We start from the raw sequence: 24,081 nt of genomic DNA on the forward strand, positions 1-24,081 counted from the left end.
GTTAGGAATATCGAAAAGTAATATCGTTTTATTTATCAGCTCATTGTGTACACAACTCAAAATAAATAAAAAATACCCTACATAACTTTTGTTCGAATATGATCGAAGTTTCACCAACTAAGAACGGATTATGATTTCTGTCCTTAAGGAAGGTGGTCCAAAGTTTGAAACTTCTTAGTGTTTAGTTTACTTTTTGCGTATTTCGAAAGATCTCGAGAACTTTTTTAAGCGAATTGGAAAAATTTTGGACATTATTACAAAATTCGCTTATTCAAAGAAAATTCTATGGAAAAACTTATTTTTAATTATTATTCATTACATTAAATAGTAGTCGAAAAGATTTTTGAAATGTTTTGAAATGTCAAATTTTTACACCATTTTAAAGAATGCAATTTTATATGGCAAAATACAATTTGAACGAAGTCGGTGGAATAGCTATTGAGAAATTGAATTTTAAATATCTGACTTCTTTAAAATTCGATTTCTCAGGAAATATTTGGCCGATTTCGTTGAAATTTGGTATTTTGCCATATAAAATCATAATCTTTAAAGTGATACAAAAATTTATATACCTAATAATTCTAATTTTTTCTATTATTATTAAATAAAATAATAAAAAATAATAAATTGAAAATTACTATTTGCCTGGACATGTTGACAAATGTTATATGTGAGAGCAAAAAATTTTCAATATGAATAAAAAGTTCTTAAAATCTAGTGAAATAAGCAAAAATTAACATTAAGTGGTCCGAACTTTAATAAACTGCTTCACAAAATTATGACATTTCCATTTGAATTTCTGCAGACAAATACAGCTTGTTGTGAATGGTTTTAAGTATCGAACTCAAGTCACAACTTCGAACTCTAATTTGACAGAAATAATCGTCGAAACTAATATTCATTAAAAAAACTTTCGATCCGGTCTTTTAATTTTAATTTAAACTGGGCTGCAAAAACCACAAAAGAACTAACTGTTTTTAATTTTGAAAAATGCGTCAAAAATTCAACAATGCATGTTATAAATAGTTGTATTATGAAATAGTTATCTTGTTAACCTACAACAGTTACGTTTTAAATTAATCATATTTTATCTGATAGATACACAGTTATTAATTTTCAATCTTATCATTTATTGTGCAAAATTTTTGGACGAGTGTTTTCGATGAATAAGTCGAGACAAATTTTTTTCTCCTTTCTTAACTATTTTGAATATTGAGTAATATGGAATTCTTGTTGATTCTATTAGACGAATTTAAAATTCAATTTTCATTATTAACTCTTCTGTTGATTACTTATTTGAGTTACTTATGGATAAAAAGAGAGAGAAACTTACCTCCTGGACCCTTGGGACTGCCTATAGTCGGTTATTTACCTTTTTTAGGACAAGAAGCATATCGTACACTTCACAACATGACAAATAAATATGGACCCATTTATAGGTTAGAATATTGTTCTAAATAACTTTTTTCTTTTTTTAATTATTTTCTAATCAAAATTAATTTTAATATTTAAAATATTTTAATACTTAAGATAAATTGCAATATTATTAATTAATATTTAAAACTTAGCAAAAAACGCTTTAAATCCCAAACATTGTTTTAAATTAAAATAGAGATTGTAGTTAGTTCTGATTAACATGTGAGCAGCGAAAGTTTTGCGAGATTAAGTATCTATAATTGTGTAATTTTTAGGAATTCTATTTCCTAAATCATCAATTTCATAAAAGATTTATGTTTCAAATAAGCTTTTAAATGCACTATATAGGTTCCAGTACCTAAATGCGCTATTAATATGGTATTAAAAACATATGTTATAAATTTTTTATAAATTCTAGATATTCCTCATTTTTTAGTTGTCATTGAATTCATAAATATTATTATTAAATCAGCAGATACATCTTTTAATCACACAAAGCATTTTTTTTTTCAGTTTGTATTTAGGTAGAAAGCTTGTGGTTGTCTTAGGGAATTTCGATGCAGTTAAAGAAGCTTTATCAAATAATAATATTATGGATCGTCCGAAAAATCCACCCAATCATCTGATGCCAAATAGCACAAGTAAGAAACACATCAATTATCTAACCAATGTGTGATGTACGGATAAACCTTGAAAACTCTAAAACTGCTGAAGTCTTAACTACAATAAGAAAATTTGGACAAGCTTTCAAACTTTAAAAATTCTAAAATTATTGAGTAATTAAATTTTATCAGTGAGTTTGGATTAAGCTTTATAACTTGCTTTATAAATTCTAAAACTGTTTATTGTTTATTTGAAGAAAAAATTAGGACAAGTTGTATAAATTCTAAAACTGCTTATGGCTTGATTGCAATAAATAAGTTTCAAAACGCTTTAAAAATTCTAAACTATTAAGAGCTTCAATTCAACGAATGAATTCGAATAAACTTTCTAAATTTTAAAACTGTCTATAGTTTAAATTTAGAGAAAAAATGTGGAGAAACTGTATAAATTCTGAAACTGTTTACGGTTTAATTACAATAAATAAGTTTTAACGATCTTTAAAAATTCTTCAATTTTTAAAGACATCAATTTAATATGCAATAAGTGATTATGAACACGCTTTGAAAATACTTTTAATCCCACGATGTGCATAAAAAAGCGATGTTTTCAATTTTCGATACAAATTCAAGCAATATAAAAAATTAAAAAAACTCAACGCTTTCATCAAAATTTAATGAAAAGACAATTCTTTACTTTCGCATTTTTTTTATTTATTTAATTCCAGTTTTATAATGTACCGCAACATTTGAAATAAAAGCCATTTTGTAAACATAGTAGCACATTTAATTCAATTCATACTATTTCATTAAGATAATTTTTTAAAACAATTTGTCCATTTAAGATAAATCATATTTCTGCTTAAGTTTGCAGCATGTTGTTATTCATAAGTTGGACCATGTTTCCATTAAAGCTGAACAATACTTTCATACAAACCTACGTGATGTTTCTATACTAATTTATTCATATTCAAATTCAACCCCTGTTTCCAACCAAGTTATATAAAATTTCTGATCAGGTTAAAGTTCATATTTCCATTTAAGTTTAAATCATGTTTCCGCAGTTATATCAAGCAACAAAATAAGGATAGCAAAGCTGAGTTGCTTCAGTAATATGATCATGCTTGATTATAAATCTCTAAGTTATTTTAAAAGTATAAATAATAATTATTCAGTTAAATATTATTAACTGAAACCGTTGCACCTCTTTACGTTCGAGTATCAATTGGTTAAATTCGGCGATTTACAATATAAATTAAACGATTGGGTAAATCAGACGATGTATTATTATATAAATATTATATAAATATAAAATATTTATTACATCAGGTATTATATTATCACATTATAATAATTCGATCAAATTGCTAGACGCATGGTAGTTTCTTTAATAATTACATGCTTTGCATGAGTTTATATGAAATACTTTTATATTTAAACATACGTGTAATGAGCTTTTATTCAGGAGATTTCTTACTTACTTCTTATTTGTATTTATTTGTAATGCATTGCATTACAATGTTAACCAATTGATACACGAACGTAAACAAGTGCAAACCGGTTTCAGCTGCATAAAAACAATAAAACTGTAGTATAGTATCACTTGATAATTAAGATTTTACATAGAATCTTATAGTGCGTCTAATAATTTGAACAAGAACTGCATATATATATATATATATATATATATATATATATATATATATATATATATATATATATATATATATATATATATATATATATATATATATATATATATATATATATACCCTCACAATTGCTTTACCACGGAGAAGAAATCCTCGAAAACCTTTCATGTTTTCATTTTATTAGTAAAATATTGAAGCATATTATACAGTGAGTTCGGAAATCTTTTCGATAATTGATATTAAGATTTTATGGCGAAACTTGAAGGATAATTCTTTTAAATAAAAATTGTTGATACTTTCTTCAAAAAACTACTTGAAATTACAATTGAGTAAAAATTGCGAAAATGTGGTATAATACTTATGGAAAAATAATAATGGAAAATAAGTAAAAGGATTATTTTAACATCACGTTACAGTATTTTATATATGTTAAGGAACCAAACTATTTCTAAAACTCAAAGTATAACTTAAATGCATCAACATTTTTAAAGAAACGTTATAAAGCTAACAACAAACTACTCATCAATAATGTAGAACAAAAAAAGAATTTAAGAATAGCTCAAATGTATCACAAAAGAAGTTGCTATTCAATTCTTTTTTCGAAAGAAAAATCTCCTCCTAGGATTTTTGTTGACAAATAGAATTGAACAAAACGGATAAAGAAGTAGATAAAAAAAACAGCATTTCTGAAGAAAAAAGAACTAATTCGATTTAAGTTGTGTTAAGGTCTAAGTTGTATTTGATGTGAAAAAAACGTGTCTTCTACTTCAACTGAGTTTTTAGAAGATAAGAATTTACGAAAGAATTTATAAAGGTGATTTTTTTAATGACATGATTGATAGTTTACATTACACAATCCAATCAATGTTTGAGAAACTCAGCTTTAAAAATGCTTTTAAAATCTAAAATATTGATTTCAATATTTATTAAAAAAATACAGCTTAGAAAAAATAATACTTAATACAATGCTTTAAGTATTATAAGAAAATATAAACTATACAATATATTTCTACGCTGAGAAAAAAAGTATGGGCAAAACTACCAGAATATGGTCAAATTTACCGTGTTTCTAGCTCTATGGAAACACCAAAAAACTCGGTAATTTTTACTGAAGTGCTTCGGTAATGATTTTGGTAAAATTATTAATAAAATATAGATTTATAATATGTGATAAAATTTGGGTAAATGTGCTAAAATGCGGTAATTACATCATAATACTTCAGCATGGAATAAAAACACTTTATTCTGTTAAATTTACTTTTCTTTCAGTTTTGTATTTTTTATTAAATATGGGATAAGAGTATAAAGATGTGATAAGATGTGTGATTAAAAAATACGAACTATAATTTTGAAAACCAGAATATCCAGTAAACCGTTACCATGTGAAGGAAAAAGTTATCAAAATGAATGGTTTAAATACCATATATTTTGGTTTTATAGTTATGTTTTCGTTTTACCAGAAATGTCATTATTATACAGCGCCATAATTTTACCAGAATTTTTTTTCGCAGTGTAAAGTTTATTTCATGCCCTTTTCAGAACTTAAAAATGAAAAAGAAATGGTTGAAAATTAAAGGACTTGAAAAGCTATTAAACACTCAAAGTATTTTTGCTTTTAATATTTTTCAATTTATTCAATTATATAATTTAGTTAAAAATCTTTTTAAATAAGCATAATTAGCCATGTAGTATCAAAAAATTCAAGAAAAAAATTTTAAAAATATTTTTATAACTGAATTAGCGATTAAACCAACAATGTTCATTACAGGCACCTATGCACATTTGTCCTGCGAGGACATTTTTGTGGTCCTGTTTACATAATAAATGTGATTATTATATGTTTACTACAATAAGTAATTTACAGTTATAAGCATGCAGAAAGATAAATTGCAAACAAAATTACAAATGTGTAATAACACCACATACTATCCATTTGTAAAAATTATATGTTACATAATATTGTAAAATGTATATAACATATTTACTTGACAATATACGACGAATTAATGCAAATAGTAAATGCCCTGATTGTAAATGTTAATAAGCTTTGAAGCTTTTTAATACGAATAGTAAGCTTGTTAATACAAATAGTACATTTCTTTGAAATAGTAGAAAAAATATAAGACCATTATTATCTTTAAACCTTTGGAATTCCTATGCGTAATCATGTGTAATTATAAAAACAAATATATATTTACGCTATATGTAGTTATTACTTAATTTAAGTAATCAAAAATGTTAATTGTCATCTACCATACCACAAATTACAGTTTTATAAGCATTTTACTTATTTAACTCGTCACTAATTCATTAGTTCTCTAAAAAACCGACTCCTCGATTTGCTAATCATTCATTGGTTGCATTTTCCCCTTGTTTTTTTCTGCCTTTATATGCTCGCTATATCAACAATCTTTCGTAAACATCAGTAGCAATATAGTTCTGAAGTAAAAGTAAAGAGTCTTAAAAATATTTATGAATTAAAAAGCGACCCCGTTTAAAATAGATTAACAAGAATAAAACTTTGACCAATACCATTTCAGATCCCTTCACGTGCATACACATGGCGTTCTATTGCAGCTTCGCATTCTCATGTGCGATAATTTCAAAATACTTAATCTTATTAAAAAGTATATAAAAATAACTCTCTCTAGCATTTGCAACAACCAATATTCTCTCTCTTTGAACAAATATAAATTTAAAAACCTATTATGAATTATGAATAAAAAAATTCTAAACTGAAAATTAGTTTATACTTTCAATTGTAACATTTATTGCAATAATTGTCATTCTCTCACATACTTCGAAATAACAGGCAACCATACGACAAACGTATTTTCATTTTCATGTGGCTGACATAGAAAGGTTGGCTAATTAATCCTTTTTTTAAACTTAGAAGAAATATTAGCATACCAAGCTTGTTTCCTTAAAGATTAAATAAAGGCTTGCAAAAAACTTCAGAAATTTTTTTTTATCTTTTACTGTAAACCTTCTTCTTTTTGCCTTTTATTCATTCCAGCTTTGTCTAGGTTGTTAAATGTAACATTTTGCTTGCGTTGAAAATTTGATGACCTACCTTCATTTTTGAAACCTAAAGAAAACCTAACAGAAAAAAGAACCTCTACAGAATTAGAACTATCACCTAACGAAAGTATACAACAAAAAAATCTGAGCAACCTTGCTTCACAGTGATGGTTATAAAATATAAAATAAACCTTGAGGGGATTTTATCCTAGGTTTGAGAACGCTTTCTTCTTTTAATGCACAAATGATAATTCATCCTCAATTTCAAAAAGTTTTTCTAGACTTTTTTTGTTAAGACATGTTTAATCTCGAAATAACAGGGTTGTTTATGCTAGTTTAGTGCGAACCTCATGGATCGTAAACTAACATACTTAAATTTAATATTGTTTCAGGCATCCATGTTTTATTTGCTAATCACTTATAAACTGAATCTTGCTAATCACTTTATAACTGAATTAGCGATTAAACCAACAATGTTCATTACAGGCACCTATGCACATTTGTCCTGCGAGGACATTTTTGTGGTCCTGTTTACATAATAAATGTGATTATTATATGTTTACTACAATAAGTAATTTACAGTTATAAGCATGCAGAAAGATAAATTGCAAACAAAATTACAAATGTGTAATAACACCACATACTATCCATTTGTAAAAATTATATGTTACATAATATTGTAAAATGTATATAACATATTTACTTGACAATATACGACGAATTAATGCAAATAGTAAATGCCCTGATTGTAAATGTTAATAAGCTTTGAAGCTTTTTAATACGAATAGTAAGCTTGTTAATACAAATAGTACATTTCTTTGAAATAGTAGAAAAAATATAAGACCATTATTATCTTTAAACCTTTGGAATTCCTATGCGTAATCATGTGTAATTATAAAAACAAATATATATTTACGCTATATGTAGTTATTACTTAATTTAAGTAATCAAAAATGTTAATTGTCATCTACCATACCACAAATTACAGTTTTATAAGCATTTTACTTATTTAACTCGTCACTAATTCATTAGTTCTCTAAAAAACCGACTCCTCGATTTGCTAATCATTCATTGGTTGCATTTTCCCCTTGTTTTTTTCTGCCTTTATATGCTCGCTATATCAACAATCTTTCGTAAACATCAGTAGCAATATAGTTCTGAAGTAAAAGTAAAGAGTCTTAAAAATATTTATGAATTAAAAAGCGACCCCGTTTAAAATAGATTAACAAGAATAAAACTTTGACCAATACCATTTCAGATCCCTTCACGTGCATACACATGGCGTTCTATTGCAGCTTCGCATTCTCATGTGCGATAATTTCAAAATACTTAATCTTATTAAAAAGTATATAAAAATAACTCTCTCTAGCATTTGCAACAACCAATATTCTCTCTCTTTGAACAAATATAAATTTAAAAACCTATTATGAATTATGAATAAAAAAATTCTAAACTGAAAATTAGTTTATACTTTCAATTGTAACATTTATTGCAATAATTGTCATTCTCTCACATACTTCGAAATAACAGGCAACCATACGACAAACGTATTTTCATTTTCATGTGGCTGACATAGAAAGGTTGGCTAATTAATCCTTTTTTTAAACTTAGAAGAAATATTAGCATACCAAGCTTGTTTCCTTAAAGATTAAATAAAGGCTTGCAAAAAACTTCAGAAATTTTTTTTTATCTTTTACTGTAAACCTTCTTCTTTTTGCCTTTTATTCATTCCAGCTTTGTCTAGGTTGTTAAATGTAACATTTTGCTTGCGTTGAAAATTTGATGACCTACCTTCATTTTTGAAACCTAAAGAAAACCTAACAGAAAAAAGAACCTCTACAGAATTAGAACTATCACCTAACGAAAGTATACAACAAAAAAATCTGAGCAACCTTGCTTCACAGTGATGGTTATAAAATATAAAATAAACCTTGAGGGGATTTTATCCTAGGTTTGAGAACGCTTTCTTCTTTTAATGCACAAATGATAATTCATCCTCAATTTCAAAAAGTTTTTCTAGACTTTTTTTGTTAAGACATGTTTAATCTCGAAATAACAGGGTTGTTTATGCTAGTTTAGTGCGAACCTCATGGATCGTAAACTAACATACTTAAATTTAATATTGTTTCAGGCATCCATGTTTTATTTGCTAATCACTTATAAACTGAGTTGGAGTTTGTGATAAAGGCTGTTGTTGACATTGAAATCAACCTTTTACACTGCTATCTGGGACAGTAATATCATGCTTGCAATTTTAACGCTGCTTTTGCAAAGATGTGCAAATAAGTTTAATATATATTGTACCTGAATGGAGGAGACAATAACTAAGTCCCTCTGTTTTATGAAGGCTCCGCTTTAATATGCTATTTTTAATAATATGCTATTTTTGTAACTGCAACTGTTACTCATGACTGTTAGCTCAAGTTTGACCTATCTAAAGCCAGCGCTGTCTACGCTTATTTCGAAAATGGCGCAAAATGTCAATATGGAACTTAGCCACAGTTTTACGAAAATGAAAAAAGTTTGTGGTCTTATTTTTTAATATTCAAAAAATTACTCCAATGCTGAATTACCTGGGCTCATAAAAATTTGAAAAAAACTGAAAATACGGCAGTGGTTTTGATAATTTTCCTCTTGGTGGGAAAATGTCGTTAAATTGGCTATTTTAAAACAGATTAATAACTTTTCAAATATTTAAGTTATTTGTCCGATCTAAAGCCCGGATAAATTATTCACGGCAAGATTATATAGATAGTTGAAAATCATCGCATTGCTTCAAGTGTAAGGCACTTAAATTCTGACTTTTTTATTTTCCTCTGTTACGGAGCGTTAAACCATACGAAAAACAGTGTTAACGCCTAAAATCTGCCATAAAACTATGAGTTTGGATTTGACCAACAAAAAGGAGAAAAATTAACTGCGCTTTAGATATTTACCAAGAAGCCTTCAATACCAATTGCATGCAAAATAAGCAAAATATATGCCGTAAAGAAGCTTTTATTCTGTAAAATAATTATTTTGCTATATTTTTTTTAAAATTTTTTTACTCTTAATACTTTTTACCTTTACATAAGATATGAGTGTCTCAAATGGAAATATATGGAAGGAACAAAGATATTTCTCAATTCAAGCTCTTCGAAAATTAGGAATGGCAAAGCAAGAAATGGAAGAACAACTTCAAGTAAGAGACATAAATTTATATTTAATAAAGAAGTTTTACATGTAAGATAAATAAAGTCATGCTTACATTTTTATTTTCATAAACGTACGAAAATATTGCATGCATAAGCAGTTGGGTCATAGTTGGGTAAGCTCTGCTATAGACTTATAATGGATTGGACGTAAATAGTTAGAAATGGAACTTAATGGCGTAGTCAGTGGTTGAAAGTATCTCGCTACAAGTAGCAAAACTACTTTAGTTGATACTTTTTTCGTAGTTTACAGTGTAGCATGCTACTTTTTTTTCTAAAGAGTAGTTCACTGAGTTGTGCACTGAATAATAATACAAAAAATAGCAGTTTGCAGCTTCACCTGGCAACTACTGTTATTGTTAGCTTAAAAAACAAAGTACAAACACAACAAATTTTTCGAATTTGATTGGTACAAATCTTCATGAGATCGTCAATGGAAGTAATAAGAATTCGACCAGAGGTAATAAAAATTACGTATTTATAATTACATATTGCGTAGCGAATTTATCACTTTGGCCACACCTTCAAATGCAAATGTGAACTCTTGAAACATTGATGTTAATTCAACCGATGAGAACATATTTTATCTGCAATTTTCGATGTACTTAATTTTTTAGAGACACTGCAAAATTGAAAATATTTGATAATTTCCCGAAATTCGCTGTTGAGAAAGGTATAAAAACTTGAAATTAAAAGAGGAAATTAGTAAAAAAAAATTTTAGAACAACAATCTTGCTCGTGTAAGCCCGAATAAATATTTCCTAATAATTCCTCCTTTTTAAATATACCAGTTTTTTTTATTCAAGACTATTTTGAATATGAGTATAAATTAAGTTCTTCAGCATAGTTCAGCTCCTAAAGTAGTGAAGCAGTGACTATATTTTGAAAGTAATTTGCAGTCACTACTTTTTAAAAAAAATAATTGTAGTGGTACTTAAATACATTTGTAATAAGATAGTTGTAGTTGTAATAAGTAAATATAGTAATATTATTAATATAGTAGTTAAATAATATTGTAGTTAATAAATAATATAGTAGTTAAATACATAATATAGTAGTAATGCCATAATATAGTAATGCCATAATATAGTTGATAATAAATATTTAGTTATTAAATATAGTTTTCCTCACTAATGAGACGAGTTACAAATAACTAAAAATGGTAAACAGATATCTGTGTCACCTGATAAGCCTAACAATCCAATATTACTTAAAAAAATTTGAAAATAATATCTTACTAAAAAAATAGGTTTAAAAAATATTACAAATCTAAATTCTTTTAGTAACCATATTGTTATTCTAGAGTGAAATCCATAAATTGGTGGAAGAAATCGATAAGAAAGGCGACGAGTGCATTAATTTGGATTCTTTTCTGTATTCAAGTGTTTCTAATAACATTCTGAAACTACTAATGGGCCGTTCTTTAGACTACGAAGATAAAGACAGAATCTTCTTGAACGATCTCCTGAAGACCATGACCATGTTCTTCAGACCAACGAGAATCCATGCTTACTTCCCATGGTTAAAGTCATGGATGATCAAGTGGAAGATATGGGGTTACGATAGAGCAGAGAACTTTATGGATAAACTTGGAAGATTCATTGAGTAATCATAATTTATATTTTTCAATTTTTAAAAAAAAATTTATTTATGTTGAAGTGTGCTGATAAAAACAATCTTATTTTGAGTTTATCTTATTTATTAAGTGGGAGAGATGGGGTTAAGATAAAGCAGAGTGCTTTATGGATAAACTTGGAAGATTCATTGAGTAATCATAATTTATATTTTTCAATTTTTAAAAGAAAATGTATTTATGTTGAAGTGTGCTGATAAAAACAATCTTATTTTGAGTTTATCTCATTTATTAAGTGAAAGAGATGGGGTTAAGATAAAGCAGAGTGCTTTATGGATAAACTTGAAAGATTCATTGAGTAATCATAATTTATATTTTTCTATTTTTAAACGAAATTTAACAACTATGAAGTGTGTTGATATAAATTATTAATTATTTTAAGAGACAGAGAGCCAGAAACACACTATATTTTATAATATTCTGATAGTCTTGACCATACTTTTTTCCTTGGTGCAGAAGTGGAATATTTTCAACTTGAAATGTAACGCCCAAGATTAAAAAAAAAAATGAAGGATTTTTTGAGTAATCACTACCATTTCCAAGAAGTACACAATACTTTAAAGTTTGGTTAGATATTTGTACTTATTTTTAGTATTCAATACGTTGGGAAATTATCTTTTCATTTATATAATATTTCCTCATAACATCTCCCTCCTGTTTCACCAGAAATCTTTCATTTCTATAAAATTATGCTAAAATATCAGTCTAGATTTAAAACAATAGTTAATGCAATATTGATACTGAATGCCTGCTGAACACCATTCTAAATATAGATTTTTAGAGTCTATGTCAAAACTCAAATTGAAAAATATATACATTACGAGTCCCAAGATAATATTCAAGCTAGGAAAAAAACAAAGACATTATCGAATTCCTACATATCACTTTTGAGAAAGAGGAGTGGGGTAAAAAAAATATCAATATTGCCTATCGAAACTTAAAGGTATATCCAGTGATTCGCATTTAAACTCTTTTCTGTTTTCTCATGCAATCAAGCAGATTTCGAAAGCGGTTCTGTTTTTCTTCACTCAAATATGTTATGTCTATTTTTTACTTAATTTCTTTCTTAAAATATACTTTAAGGGAAATGATTACAAAACACCCGGTATAAAATCCAGATCAGAAAAATCTTAGAATATAAGACATAACAATACATTTTCAATAAATAATTTTCACAAGCTGTTTATTTACTGAAAACAAATCCTTCTTTATTTATTGAAATTAATCCTTAAATATACACTGGAGAAAAGTATGGCCGAAACTACCAGAATATTGTAAAATTTGCCGTGTTTCCGTCTCTATGGAAAAGTCAAAAACGCTCTGTAATTTTCACCGAAGTGCTTTAGTAATGATTTTGGTAAAACCAACAATAAAATATGGTTTAAGAATACGTGATAACATTTTGTAAATGTCGTAAAATCGTAATTTTATCATAAATGTCGTAATTTTATCATAATACTTTAGAGCAAGGCATAAAAACCATTTATATGATTAAATTTACTTTTCCGTTTTATATTTTTTACTAAATGTGTGGTAATAAGAACTATAACTTTCAAAACAAAAATTTCCGGTAAGCCGTTACCATGTGAACGTAAAATATACCATATGAATGGTTTAAATATCATATATCTTGGTTTTATTAACTAGAATCATAAGGTTTTTAACCAAAACTTTCACTGATAACAATATGGTAGTCTTTACCATAATTTTTTTTCTCCAAGTATCACATTAGCTTTTAAGACCTTTTCGCGCCTGGTATTCTTTATCGTCTAATGATAATATTAGAAAATTATCTTTTTTAAAATGTTTGTGATTCAAATATAAATTATTTTGTAACAATAAACTTGTGATTTCAGAAAACAAATTGATAATCACAAGAGAACTTTGGATCAATACACGACACGTGACTACATTGATGCTTACCTACAATCTTTGGAATCAACTAAAATAGAAAACTCTTCATTTTCTGGTAAAAACAAACTTCAACTTTGAGTGTTCAGATATTTTAAGAGACATAAGTTTTAAGTGACAACTAATTAGTAATGAGTTTTAAAGTGTTTTAATGAGCTATAGCTTATGCTTATAATATAATTACATTAAAGCTATGTTTGCACCATAATTTTAATAAACATTATAAAATTTCAATATACTTAAACTCCTAAGCTTTTGTGCTGTCTCTTCATTTTTTGTTTTAAATAAAATCTCAGTAACTTTTAGATAAAAATCTAATATTTTTTTTCAAATTTAAATTAAGTTTTCAAATATGTCAAATTCTAAGAACTGAAAGTTTTTGCCGTATCTTTTATGAAACAAAATTTTGTTTAAAAATGGGATATATATAAAATCTGAAAAAAATTTAAAAAATGCCAATAGTCAAAAGTAAAATTTATTCAAAAATAAAATGCAAAATCTTTTTCAGAAAAATTATTGAATTTCTGTTAAAACTTATAAAATTTTAGGTCTATTTTGCTTCGCTATAAATCATTTATAAACTTACGATAAATGAATGTAATATTTAAAAAGCAACTTTTAAGCATAATTGAGAAATAGGAAAAATATTATATTTATGACTGTTCAAAAAGCGCTCAAAATTTTGAGCAAAGTTTGGAGCTCAAAAATTTTTGTTATCAACTGTTAACTTATGATATTATTTTTCTCTTAAAAGCATACATGGGAACGTTACTTTTAAAAAATAACGAGTAAAAGTACAAGTACTTTAAGCAGAAGTAACGAGTAAAAAGTGAGAAAGTTTTATTCGAAAAAGTAACGAGTAAAAGCATACTTTTTACTCAAAATTAATAATAATTGTGAAATAATCTTTGGGTTAGAATATAGAATGTGTCATTTAAGAGAATTGATACTTGACAGGCTTGGCCTACTCAAAATAGAATGGAAAAGAAAACTGCTAACGTTAACAAATGCCACGTTTCAATAACCAATCAGAATCGAGATACCCACACTACGTCACTTGCACGTATCCTACCGGTTTGAGTATAACATGCTGCTCAAATTCATTCTAGCACTTGAATGTTGGCAAATTATATATTTTTAAAGGGTCAAAATATTTTCATTTTTTACAAAAAACCGAAAAATTAAGTTCTTTTTAAATTTAAAAAATATTTCGTAAATTTTTAATTTCTTTGAGATTGTGCATTTTTAAAAAGAGCATATTTGACTGCATATTAAAAGTTATACCTTTTATCAAGCAAGCAAAACATCAACGTATCTCGCTTTTTTTCTTCAAGTTTTAGCTATCTATTTTTTAATAAATAGATAATAAATATATTCTGTTAATCTACTTTTATTATAAACTACTGTAACGTAATTTTTACAGTAATAATTACCGTAAAATCACTGAATCAGTCGAATTAACTAAATATTAGATTTTTGTTTCATAATATGCTCCGGTAACATGAATTTTACGATGAAAACTACCGGCACCCTAAGCCTTGTACAGTAATTTGATTCATAATTTTTTACGGTGTACTTCTGAGTAGAGTAATCAGAAATTATCAGTTTATTTGTCAAAACTAAATGAAGATAATTGAAGAACAAGTTATAATAACGATTTATGTCTATTTTTCACAAAAATGACATTTGGTTCTCCATCTGCTGCATTTTGAGGATTACAAAGTTTTGTCAAATCAATAGCATAGGAAATTTATTTTCCCCGAGAATTATTACACAGTGAAGATGGATCATGTTGGAGAAAATTGATTCGTGTCCACACGTGGACAAAAAGAACAAAGAAAAGTATAGTGAAAAAACAACAGGATTAGGAAAAAATTTTGAGAAAGAAACGATTCTTGCCAAACCCGTTTTTTTTCTTCAAACTTTACTTTCTTAAGCCCTAAAAAATTGCAAATTTTTTTGAAGTTTTTATCAGTTGTAAATAAATATTTGTGAAATTCATATATATTTTTATTTTTAAGATTTCAGTGGAATTCTAACTCCTGAAAATTCGCAAAACTAGAAATTCATTTTTTCTCTGAAATAGCTTTCATGGACATAAACCACCACCCCCTCCCCTGATCATCAACTAAAAACATTTTTAAAATTTTCCTTTAGCATTCCCTCCCCTCTTATGGTTTAGCTCAGATCATGCCATACGGTTTATATATGGTTGAGTTTATATCAAGTTATCATATCATAATTAAAGCAAAATAAATATTCTGAGAAAAAACTTAATCAGAGGAGTTTTAATTTACCAAAGTACCTATATTTTTCATAATTTAGAAAAAATGCTGAAGGGAAACTTCCAGTCACTTTTCAGTGCTGGTAGCACACCAAGTAGGGCTACTTTGGAATGGACGCTACTATCCATGATCCTATATCCCCAGATGCAGAAGAAAGTGCAAGAAGAGCTTGATTCAGTCATAGGAAGAGAGAGGCAACCAACATGGGCAGACCATGTTAATTTACCATATACATTAGCTGTCATTTACGAGGCTATGAGACAAAATAGCATTGTGCCCATTAGCATGCTTCGATGGTGAGGAATTATTTCAAATTGTTAAAAATTTCAAACATAATATAAAAAATAGTAGAGTTTGTCAATAATATGAATTCCAGCTTTTTATGACCTGAAAAACTCATAAAAGCGAGATAAAAAATCAAGAAAAAGTTCATAATAAAGCAGAAATTTTGATCAAATTTCAATTCTACGATGATGACATGCTACGATGGTGAGGAATTATTTCAATTCGTTAAAAATTGAAACGATAATATGAATTAATAATATGGATTCTCATTTTTTATGACCTAAATGACTCCTAAAAATGAGATAAAAAGTCCATAATTTTCCTATAATAAAGCAAAATTTCGATCTAATTTCAATTCTTTCCTAAGCTTATATGTAATTTATATATGCCACTTGCAAGATAAATAGTGTTGCAAAGTTCATTTAAGTTCGAAACAGATGTTGAATGAGAAAAACTTTTGCATAAAAAAAGCATTGAATTGAGAAAAAGATATTGATATTGAGAGAATTGAGAAAAAGCAAGAGATATTGAGATTTACAACGTAAAAGGCAAATATTGTTCAATGTATAGGCAATAAAGGCAAATATAGTATAAATTCCATATAAAAATATTTAAAAAATCCTAAAGTGTGAAAAAATGCCACAAAATGTTAAAAAATGTCCTGAACAAGGTAAAAGGGAAAAAATAATCTCACAGTCACTAAATCCGGTCCTAGCTCATATTTCCTAGTTTATATTATGCGTTTTTACTTTTATAAAGCTACTTAGTTAATTTTATAAACGTAAATTCCTATTTAAATAAATTAAAAGCTCATAAACTTAGTAAATTCTTTAAATATGGACCTTACACATACTGACAAAATTAGCTTAGAATTATAAAAGAATTATTTTTAGAACTTTTTAAAAGTTATGGTATTAGAAAAATAGCTATTTCTTAAGAATATTTTATTTGTATTTTATGCTAACATTAGAAAGACGGATGGAGCCAATTCGGCCCCTTTCGTTTTTCGTTACACTGTAATTCGAAAAATAGTTTATTGAAAGTGTTAAGTATTTCTACATTTTATAATTTGATTTTGTCATTCATGTGCTAGCCTTATAGAACGCTTATATAGAACCTTATACCTAGAACAAAAAGAGAGGCAAAAGTGACCCCTTATGTATTTTGATAGGTATCTCATAACCCCAATGAATTGAACCGATGTAACCCCAATGTAATTTTGAATATAAGGTCAGAGGTATTTCAATATATCTTATAATTATTATTTACAGAATTAAGGAAACATTTATCTAAGAAACTAATGTATATGTATAATTAAAAACCAGTGTCCCTCTTAATGAAATATTTTCGTTAACCAAAACGAATAACCACCATAGAATTTCGATGATCAAATTTATAATATGTTTTTATTAAATAAACTATGATTATAGTTCAGGATTTTGGATATCTAATTGATGTACGCAAATAATCTAAAAATGGGCCGAACTGGCCCTTTAGTCTTTTAAGGTATACGGCAATTTTCAGCCTCTTAGTGATTTTAATTTTAGTTTTTTAGTTTAAGTCATTTTAGTTTCATAAGACTTCATGTTTTATTTCCTCACCAAAATCAGTTATTTCTCCATAATATTTTATTTTATTCTCTAATTAAATGCAAAAATAATTATTCCAACATCGCTAAAAAATTATTAAAATTGATTTTTTAAAAAAAAGACACCGCGAAATCTTAAAAATTGATCCATAAAGAGAAAAAATCTTTTTAAAAATGAATAAAATCACCTAAATCCGGTTCTGCTATCATGCTGCTATTTCTTATAATTCACATTTTATATGCTGCGTATTTCATTTTAAAATGCTAGCTATTTTATGTTATCATTCCTTCATTTAAATAATTTAAAAAAATGTGAGATTCATAAATTCCTTAAAGAAAAATTTCCTCATTTAGAAAAAAATTTCAAAGGCATTCATAATTTTATTTTAAAAAACCATTTCTATTTAACATTTGATAGCTTTCAAAATTAAAATTAAATTGCACACAAGCAAAATTAACTTTTATAAAACATGCTTGGAAATTATTCTCAGTACATAGTTTCAGAAAAGATAAGGATTTATTGGAATTTGGTTAGCTATTATTTGATAACAAAGTAACAAAAGACATATCTAGGTTATCTTTTTTTTCCAAAAAAAATTTATGAAATACACACTATCACGCATTTTTAGCAAATGTCTAATGAGATATGTTTCGATTAGATAAAGTTCGAAATAAATGATCTTTTCGCTGTAAAACATAAATTAAAAGCATAACTTTCCTTTTAAAACAAATAGAATTTAGAAAACATATGATGTGTATTATAATATACGATATTTAAAAATTTATTTGCAACGTTGATTTGAAATTTCCTATTGAAATAAATAATTTTAAAATGAAATGCAGCCATTTTTATTTTTAAAATAAAACTAGGTATTGTATGATATTATTAAAAAAATTATAATTTTATTAAATTAAGAATGTTACTGATTAAATTTTAAATTCTGCATTCAAAACATGTTGTAAAACACTAAAACTAAATATCTTTTCTGTTTCCATATTAATAATGCATTTTTCGCAGAAAACGTAATTCTCGGATAATTCTGATAGTTTTTAAACTATAGTAATAATATAATATAACAGTTTATTGATAATTATTGAAATATTTTATTATAATAAACTATTAGTTTGTTACAAAATAAAAATGAGGCTTTTTTTTATAAAATTCTTTGAATTTTCCCATTTTTAATTCCTAAAATGTTTTTTTGTATTTCTGTAAGTCTTTGAGGCGGAATTTTTATTATACATATTTTTCATTAGTTTCCTTATTTTGTATTAATTTAGGCCAAACTAAGTGAAAAATAATACACTAAACATTTTAATCATTATTTTTTACGAAATACAGCATCGGTCACCGGTGTACATTTTTACTTTGAAAGTAAAATCTTCCAAACACGGCAGCTCACTTCCAAGCAATAATTTTTCAAGTTTGCACTTATTTGAAGTTATATAGATCTAAGAAAAACTGCAATTCATCATTGAAACTTTTTTAATTTATAAAATTAAATATTGATAATTTTTTAATATGAGTGAAAAAAAAATGGTTTTCGGGCTATTTTTTTATGAATTTTATAATTTAGAATAATTATAATTCCGAGAAACTGACAGATTTTTTTAGCTACTATTAGACGTTTCTTATAACTAAAAAATACCAAAATATTTTTTTTTTACTTTTAAAATAAAGCTGAAGAAAAAAATTTATAAAACTGTCCTATTTGCGTCAGAGGGTTAAAAAAAATACTAAATTTATAGTAGCTGTTGATGAGCATAAATCGCTACAGCTCCAATATAAAATTTTTAAACACATAATCACTCTCTAGTTATGCTAAATAAAGCAGAGTTAACCAAACTAACAATCACAATTTAATGTGTGGTTTAACTTACCAAAACAAAGAGCTTTTACCATAAAATATGGGTCGGAAAACAAAAGGCGGTTTATAAAAGATTCCCTACTTGGAAGAAAATGGCGAATGCAATAAAGATAAAAAATAAACGAAAAATAATCTTTACTATTAAAAGAAGTTAGCAACAAATGCTCAAATGAATGGCCAACTGGGAGCAAGTTTCATTAAAGAAGTGAATCACACATACGTTGAAAAATTACAGACTCTTCATGAAAGTCTGCAGTACCGACGATAATACGGGTGACATTGCCCTTGGGTTATTCAAACAGCATCTCTTAAAAAACGCTTTTATAGATGTCACCAGAAAAAAAAATCTAGGCAGGACAGATCTGGAAAATCAAAAGACGGTGATATTGCCCTTGGGTTATTCAAACAGCATCTCTTAAAAAACGCTTTTATAGATGTCACCAGAAAAAAAAATCTAGGCAGGACAGATCTGAAAAATCAAAAGACGGTGATATTGCCCTTGGGTTATTCAAACAGCATCTCTTAAAAAACGCTTTTATAGATGTCACCAGAAAAAAAATCTAGGCAGGACAGATCAGAAAATCTGAAAAAGCAAAAGACGGTGACATTGCTCTTGGGTTATTCAAACAGCATCTCTTAAAAAACGCTTTTATAGATGTCACCAGAAAAAAAAATCTAGGCAGGACAGATCTGAAAAATCAAAAGACGGTGATATTGCCCTTGGGTTATTCAAACAGCATCTCTTAAAAAACGCTTTTATAGATGTCACCAGAAAAAAAATCTAGGCAGGACAGATCAGAAAATCTGAAAAAGCAAAAGACGGTGACATTGCTCTTGGGTTATTCAAACAGCATCTCTTAAAAAACGCTTTTATAGATGTCACCAGAAAAAAAAAATCTAGGCAGGACAGATCAGAAAATCTGAAAAACCAAAAGACGGACGCTTCGTGACCAATCCATGCTTTCAGACCTTCACAAATCGAACGCCCTCTTACAGCTTGATATGACTCGTCTCTAAGGTTTCCATTGTAAGGTAAAAATTTTACTGCAGTAAGTAGTGGTACGTTATTTACGTCATATTAGAGCTGCACAATAGGCTATTGGCGACGATCTGGGAAACATCCCAAATGCTGATCCGAAAACATACCCTTACAATTTTGATTTTCTGAAGAGAGGATGGCTCCCTCACTTTAATAGCTTGACGAACAGTTTACTGCAGAACAGTTTAACAAGAACCGATACCGTGCATCATCAGTCTCTTTGCAAACTGATTGAAGTGGTAACCCACCCGCTCACTGTCTGCTGCCAGTGATGCTTGACATCGATGATCCGCTGGAAACTATGTCTTACGAGCAGTTCACTGTGGGGCTTGTTTTAATTGGTTCAACCCAAATTTTTAGCTGCAATAAATTCTATAGGAAGTCGTTTTATGTTGTGACTATTATTTTTGTTTGTCACGACGTTTATAGTAATCAAAAGGTTTTAAATTAAATTTTATGCATTGTTCGTAAAAAAAACGAAGGGAATAATTTTATTTCTTTATTTGCAACCGTGATTACAGGCTATAAAACTTAATATTTATTAAGTTTATCACTTTTCCTGTTTAATCTGTTTCTCTATATATTCTTTAATATTTTTAAGTTATTTTAAAGCTTTGTTTTTAACAAAAGTAAATAACTCCAATTTTTTTGATTTCAGCACTTCAACCAGAGTTAAGTTAGCTGGGTTTGATATACCAAAAGATACAATTATTATGACCAATATATGGGGTGTGCACCACGATCCAAAAAGTTGGGAAAACCCCTTTACTTTTAAACCGGAGCGTTTTATTCAAGATGGCAAAACGTTTAGACCACAGGAATTCATTGCATTTTCATACGGTAAGTTCAGTTAGATAAATTGCTATTTTTATATGTCGCATTATTATTTTATTATTGTACTATGTTGTATTGTTATGCTAATTTGTAAAGAATCCAATTCATTTAAACATAAAAATTTCAAAATTCTTAATTGAAATTAGTAATTGAAACTGACTACTGAAACTGATTGAATTGACTTGATTGATAAAACTAAAATAACTTTGACTATATATTCGCAGTAATGATTTTGATAAAATGCGTTTTTTTTCTATTTTATATTTAATTTCTCTTATAAATATTTCAATCTACGTACTTGTTTAATAAAACTCTTCGATTAATTATATACTTCATCAAACGTCATTAATCTTAATTACTTTATCAATTATAAATATTGTCTAAAATACTTTATTAATTGAAAATAATAATTTCAGCAGTTAATTATTAAAAATATTAGTGCAAGATAGTCCAAAGTAATATTTAAAGGAATTTCGGAACAATAGCTTCAAAAACATAACAGCAACAAGAAGATATTTATGAAGCAATTTTTCTCATTAAAAACAATCTTATTTAATTACCAACAAAAAAAAATAAGTTCCAAACATCTAACAAACCATAACATGTTTTTCAGCCCAGAATTCCCCACATTTTTTAAATATCACTTGATACTTTCTTCTACTAAAGAAGTAAAACATTCTCGCAACAGCCCGTTGTAGGCCTAGGGATCATGGAAGACAAGGCTCCCCAATTTCGTGACTAATGGCATGAATGTGGCAATGCGGTCCACAATGAGCACAGATCATCTTTACTTCCCAGACAGGCTGGTACCCATCGATCTGAAGCCTGGTGGGCTTCAAGCTTTCATTGGGGATCGAACCCCAGTTCTTCACAATGACAGTTCAGAGCCTTAGCCACTGGGAAATTACGGCTCACTTTCCTCTACTAATTTTTTCAATTACCAATGATGTTTTAAGCATTAAATATTTTTGTAAATTGCAAGGCTGTTTTATGTAATTTATCAATTCATAAAAGCATATCCAAAACAGACCATTGAGGAAAAGGGAGGTCATGAAGGTTAAAGCTTCACAATTTTGTGGTGTGATTAAAGCAAAACCAAGGCGTACTGCTATTTGAGATAGCAGAAGATAGATGTAGGTCTAGGGCAAGACACGGCTAGGAAGTTAAAGCCTTCTTAACTTACGTTTAACTTCCTAGACAAGGAAGGATGGGCTGCAAGCCGCCACTGATGACAAAAAGTCAGTCCTTCACAATGATAGGTCAATTATTTAATCGCTGAACCATCCTTTAACCACTGAACCATCCTATAACCACTGAACTCCAACCTTTTTACGCATATGGCACACTGTTGTCCCCATTATACAAGTATATATATTTTTAACACTCTAATCACAAGCAAAAACATATTTCGGTATTTTTTAATTATAAAAACCAGTCTAATACGTAGTGACTAAAAAAATCTATTAAATTATCAGATTTATATTTGTATCAAAATATAAAACTCGAAAAAAAGGAGTTTGAAATTTTTTTCATTCGTGTTTAATGATGAATAACTGTGTCTCTTAGATCTAAATAACAGCAAATAAGTAAAAATTTGAAAAATTATTGTTTGGAAGAGAACCGTGCTTGAAGATTTTACCTTTAACGCAGAAAGAAACATCTCTGCCTTACACTGCATTTTCTAACTATAAATTATTAAAATGCTAAATGTAATACTTTTCACTTATTTTGAACTAAATTAATTCAAAATACTAAATAATAAAAAAGTGTGAAAAATATGATAATAAATAAATGTTAATAAAAATTCTGCGTCGAAGGGATAATAGATTCAAAAGTTCAATGGTTTAATCATTTGCTTTACCTCTCTTTGCATCAAGAATTTACTACATTTAAGTAAGACAAACTTTGATTAATAATAAGTAAATTTTAAAATAATCTAAATTGTTTATCTTGTTTCACTTTTTTAGGGAAGCGAAACTGTTTTGGTGAAGATATGGCTATGATGACGGTATTTTTGTATTTTGCAACTCTAATGCAACGATATTCTATCTCATTACCTGATGAAAGCAAAGAGGTTCAACAGGTACTCGGTGTTGCAAGACTCGTTGTTTTGGATAACGTTCTCTTGAAGAGAAGAAAATGAACATTTTGATAGAAGTACTAAACATTACACAAAACACTATTTCATTTAACAAAATGTTAAAAGCAATAAAAATGATAACCATACAATATTTCTAAATGCTTAAATATCATTGAGTGCTTGGAGTGATATAGTTATAGGCCTAGTGATTAGCCACATTTCCCAAATGTGACGTTTTTACTTAAAAGTGTTCTTTAGTATTTTTCCCAGATAGGTACTATAAGAGTTTTCAGAATTCCAATAAATTGATTGGCATCGAAACTTACAGAATTTTTTATTGCTTACGTAGTTTTTGTGACATCAAAATCACATTCAAAGAAACACTTTCTTGAACCTTTTGAAAATGTAACTCACCATTATATTATTGCATTGTCCAAATCTTTTCACTATTACTTTCGTTATATTTCTGCGGTTTTCATGCTAAGCAAAGTAACTTATACGTTTTTTATTAATTCAATTATTTTCAAATCTGGTGCTCGCATAACATGCATTTTTATTTATAAAATCACTGGACCTGTGTACTGATTATTCCATGTGTTATGAAAAGTCTTAAAGCTTCAACTTTTTTCAACTTTTTCAACTTGAAAATTTCAGCTGCCTCATTTATATTTTTTCCTCA

At 27.7% G+C, this 24,081-nt stretch overlaps 1 protein-coding gene across 1 annotated transcript; it reads left to right on the plus strand.

Annotated features, from left to right (window-relative positions):
• Positions 1-1,120: 1,120 nt before the first annotated feature.
• On the plus strand, positions 1,121-23,723 carry LOC107446940 (cytochrome P450 2J6). Its single transcript, XM_016061725.5, has 8 exons — positions 1,121-1,439; positions 1,930-2,057; positions 9,763-9,869; positions 11,183-11,484; positions 13,369-13,481; positions 15,749-16,004; positions 21,147-21,328; positions 23,290-23,723. The coding sequence occupies exons 1-8, from the start codon at positions 1,222-1,224 to the stop codon at positions 23,463-23,465; spliced, it is 1,482 nt and encodes a 493-aa protein (XP_015917211.2). The 5' UTR covers positions 1,121-1,221; the 3' UTR covers positions 23,466-23,723.
• Positions 23,724-24,081: the final 358 nt, after the last annotated feature.

This window comes from Parasteatoda tepidariorum, chromosome 8 (assembly GCF_982258835.1).
Source record: "Parasteatoda tepidariorum strain Cologne lab strain chromosome 8, Ptep-v5.0, whole genome shotgun sequence".
NCBI lineage: Eukaryota > Metazoa > Arthropoda > Arachnida > Araneae > Theridiidae > Parasteatoda > Parasteatoda tepidariorum.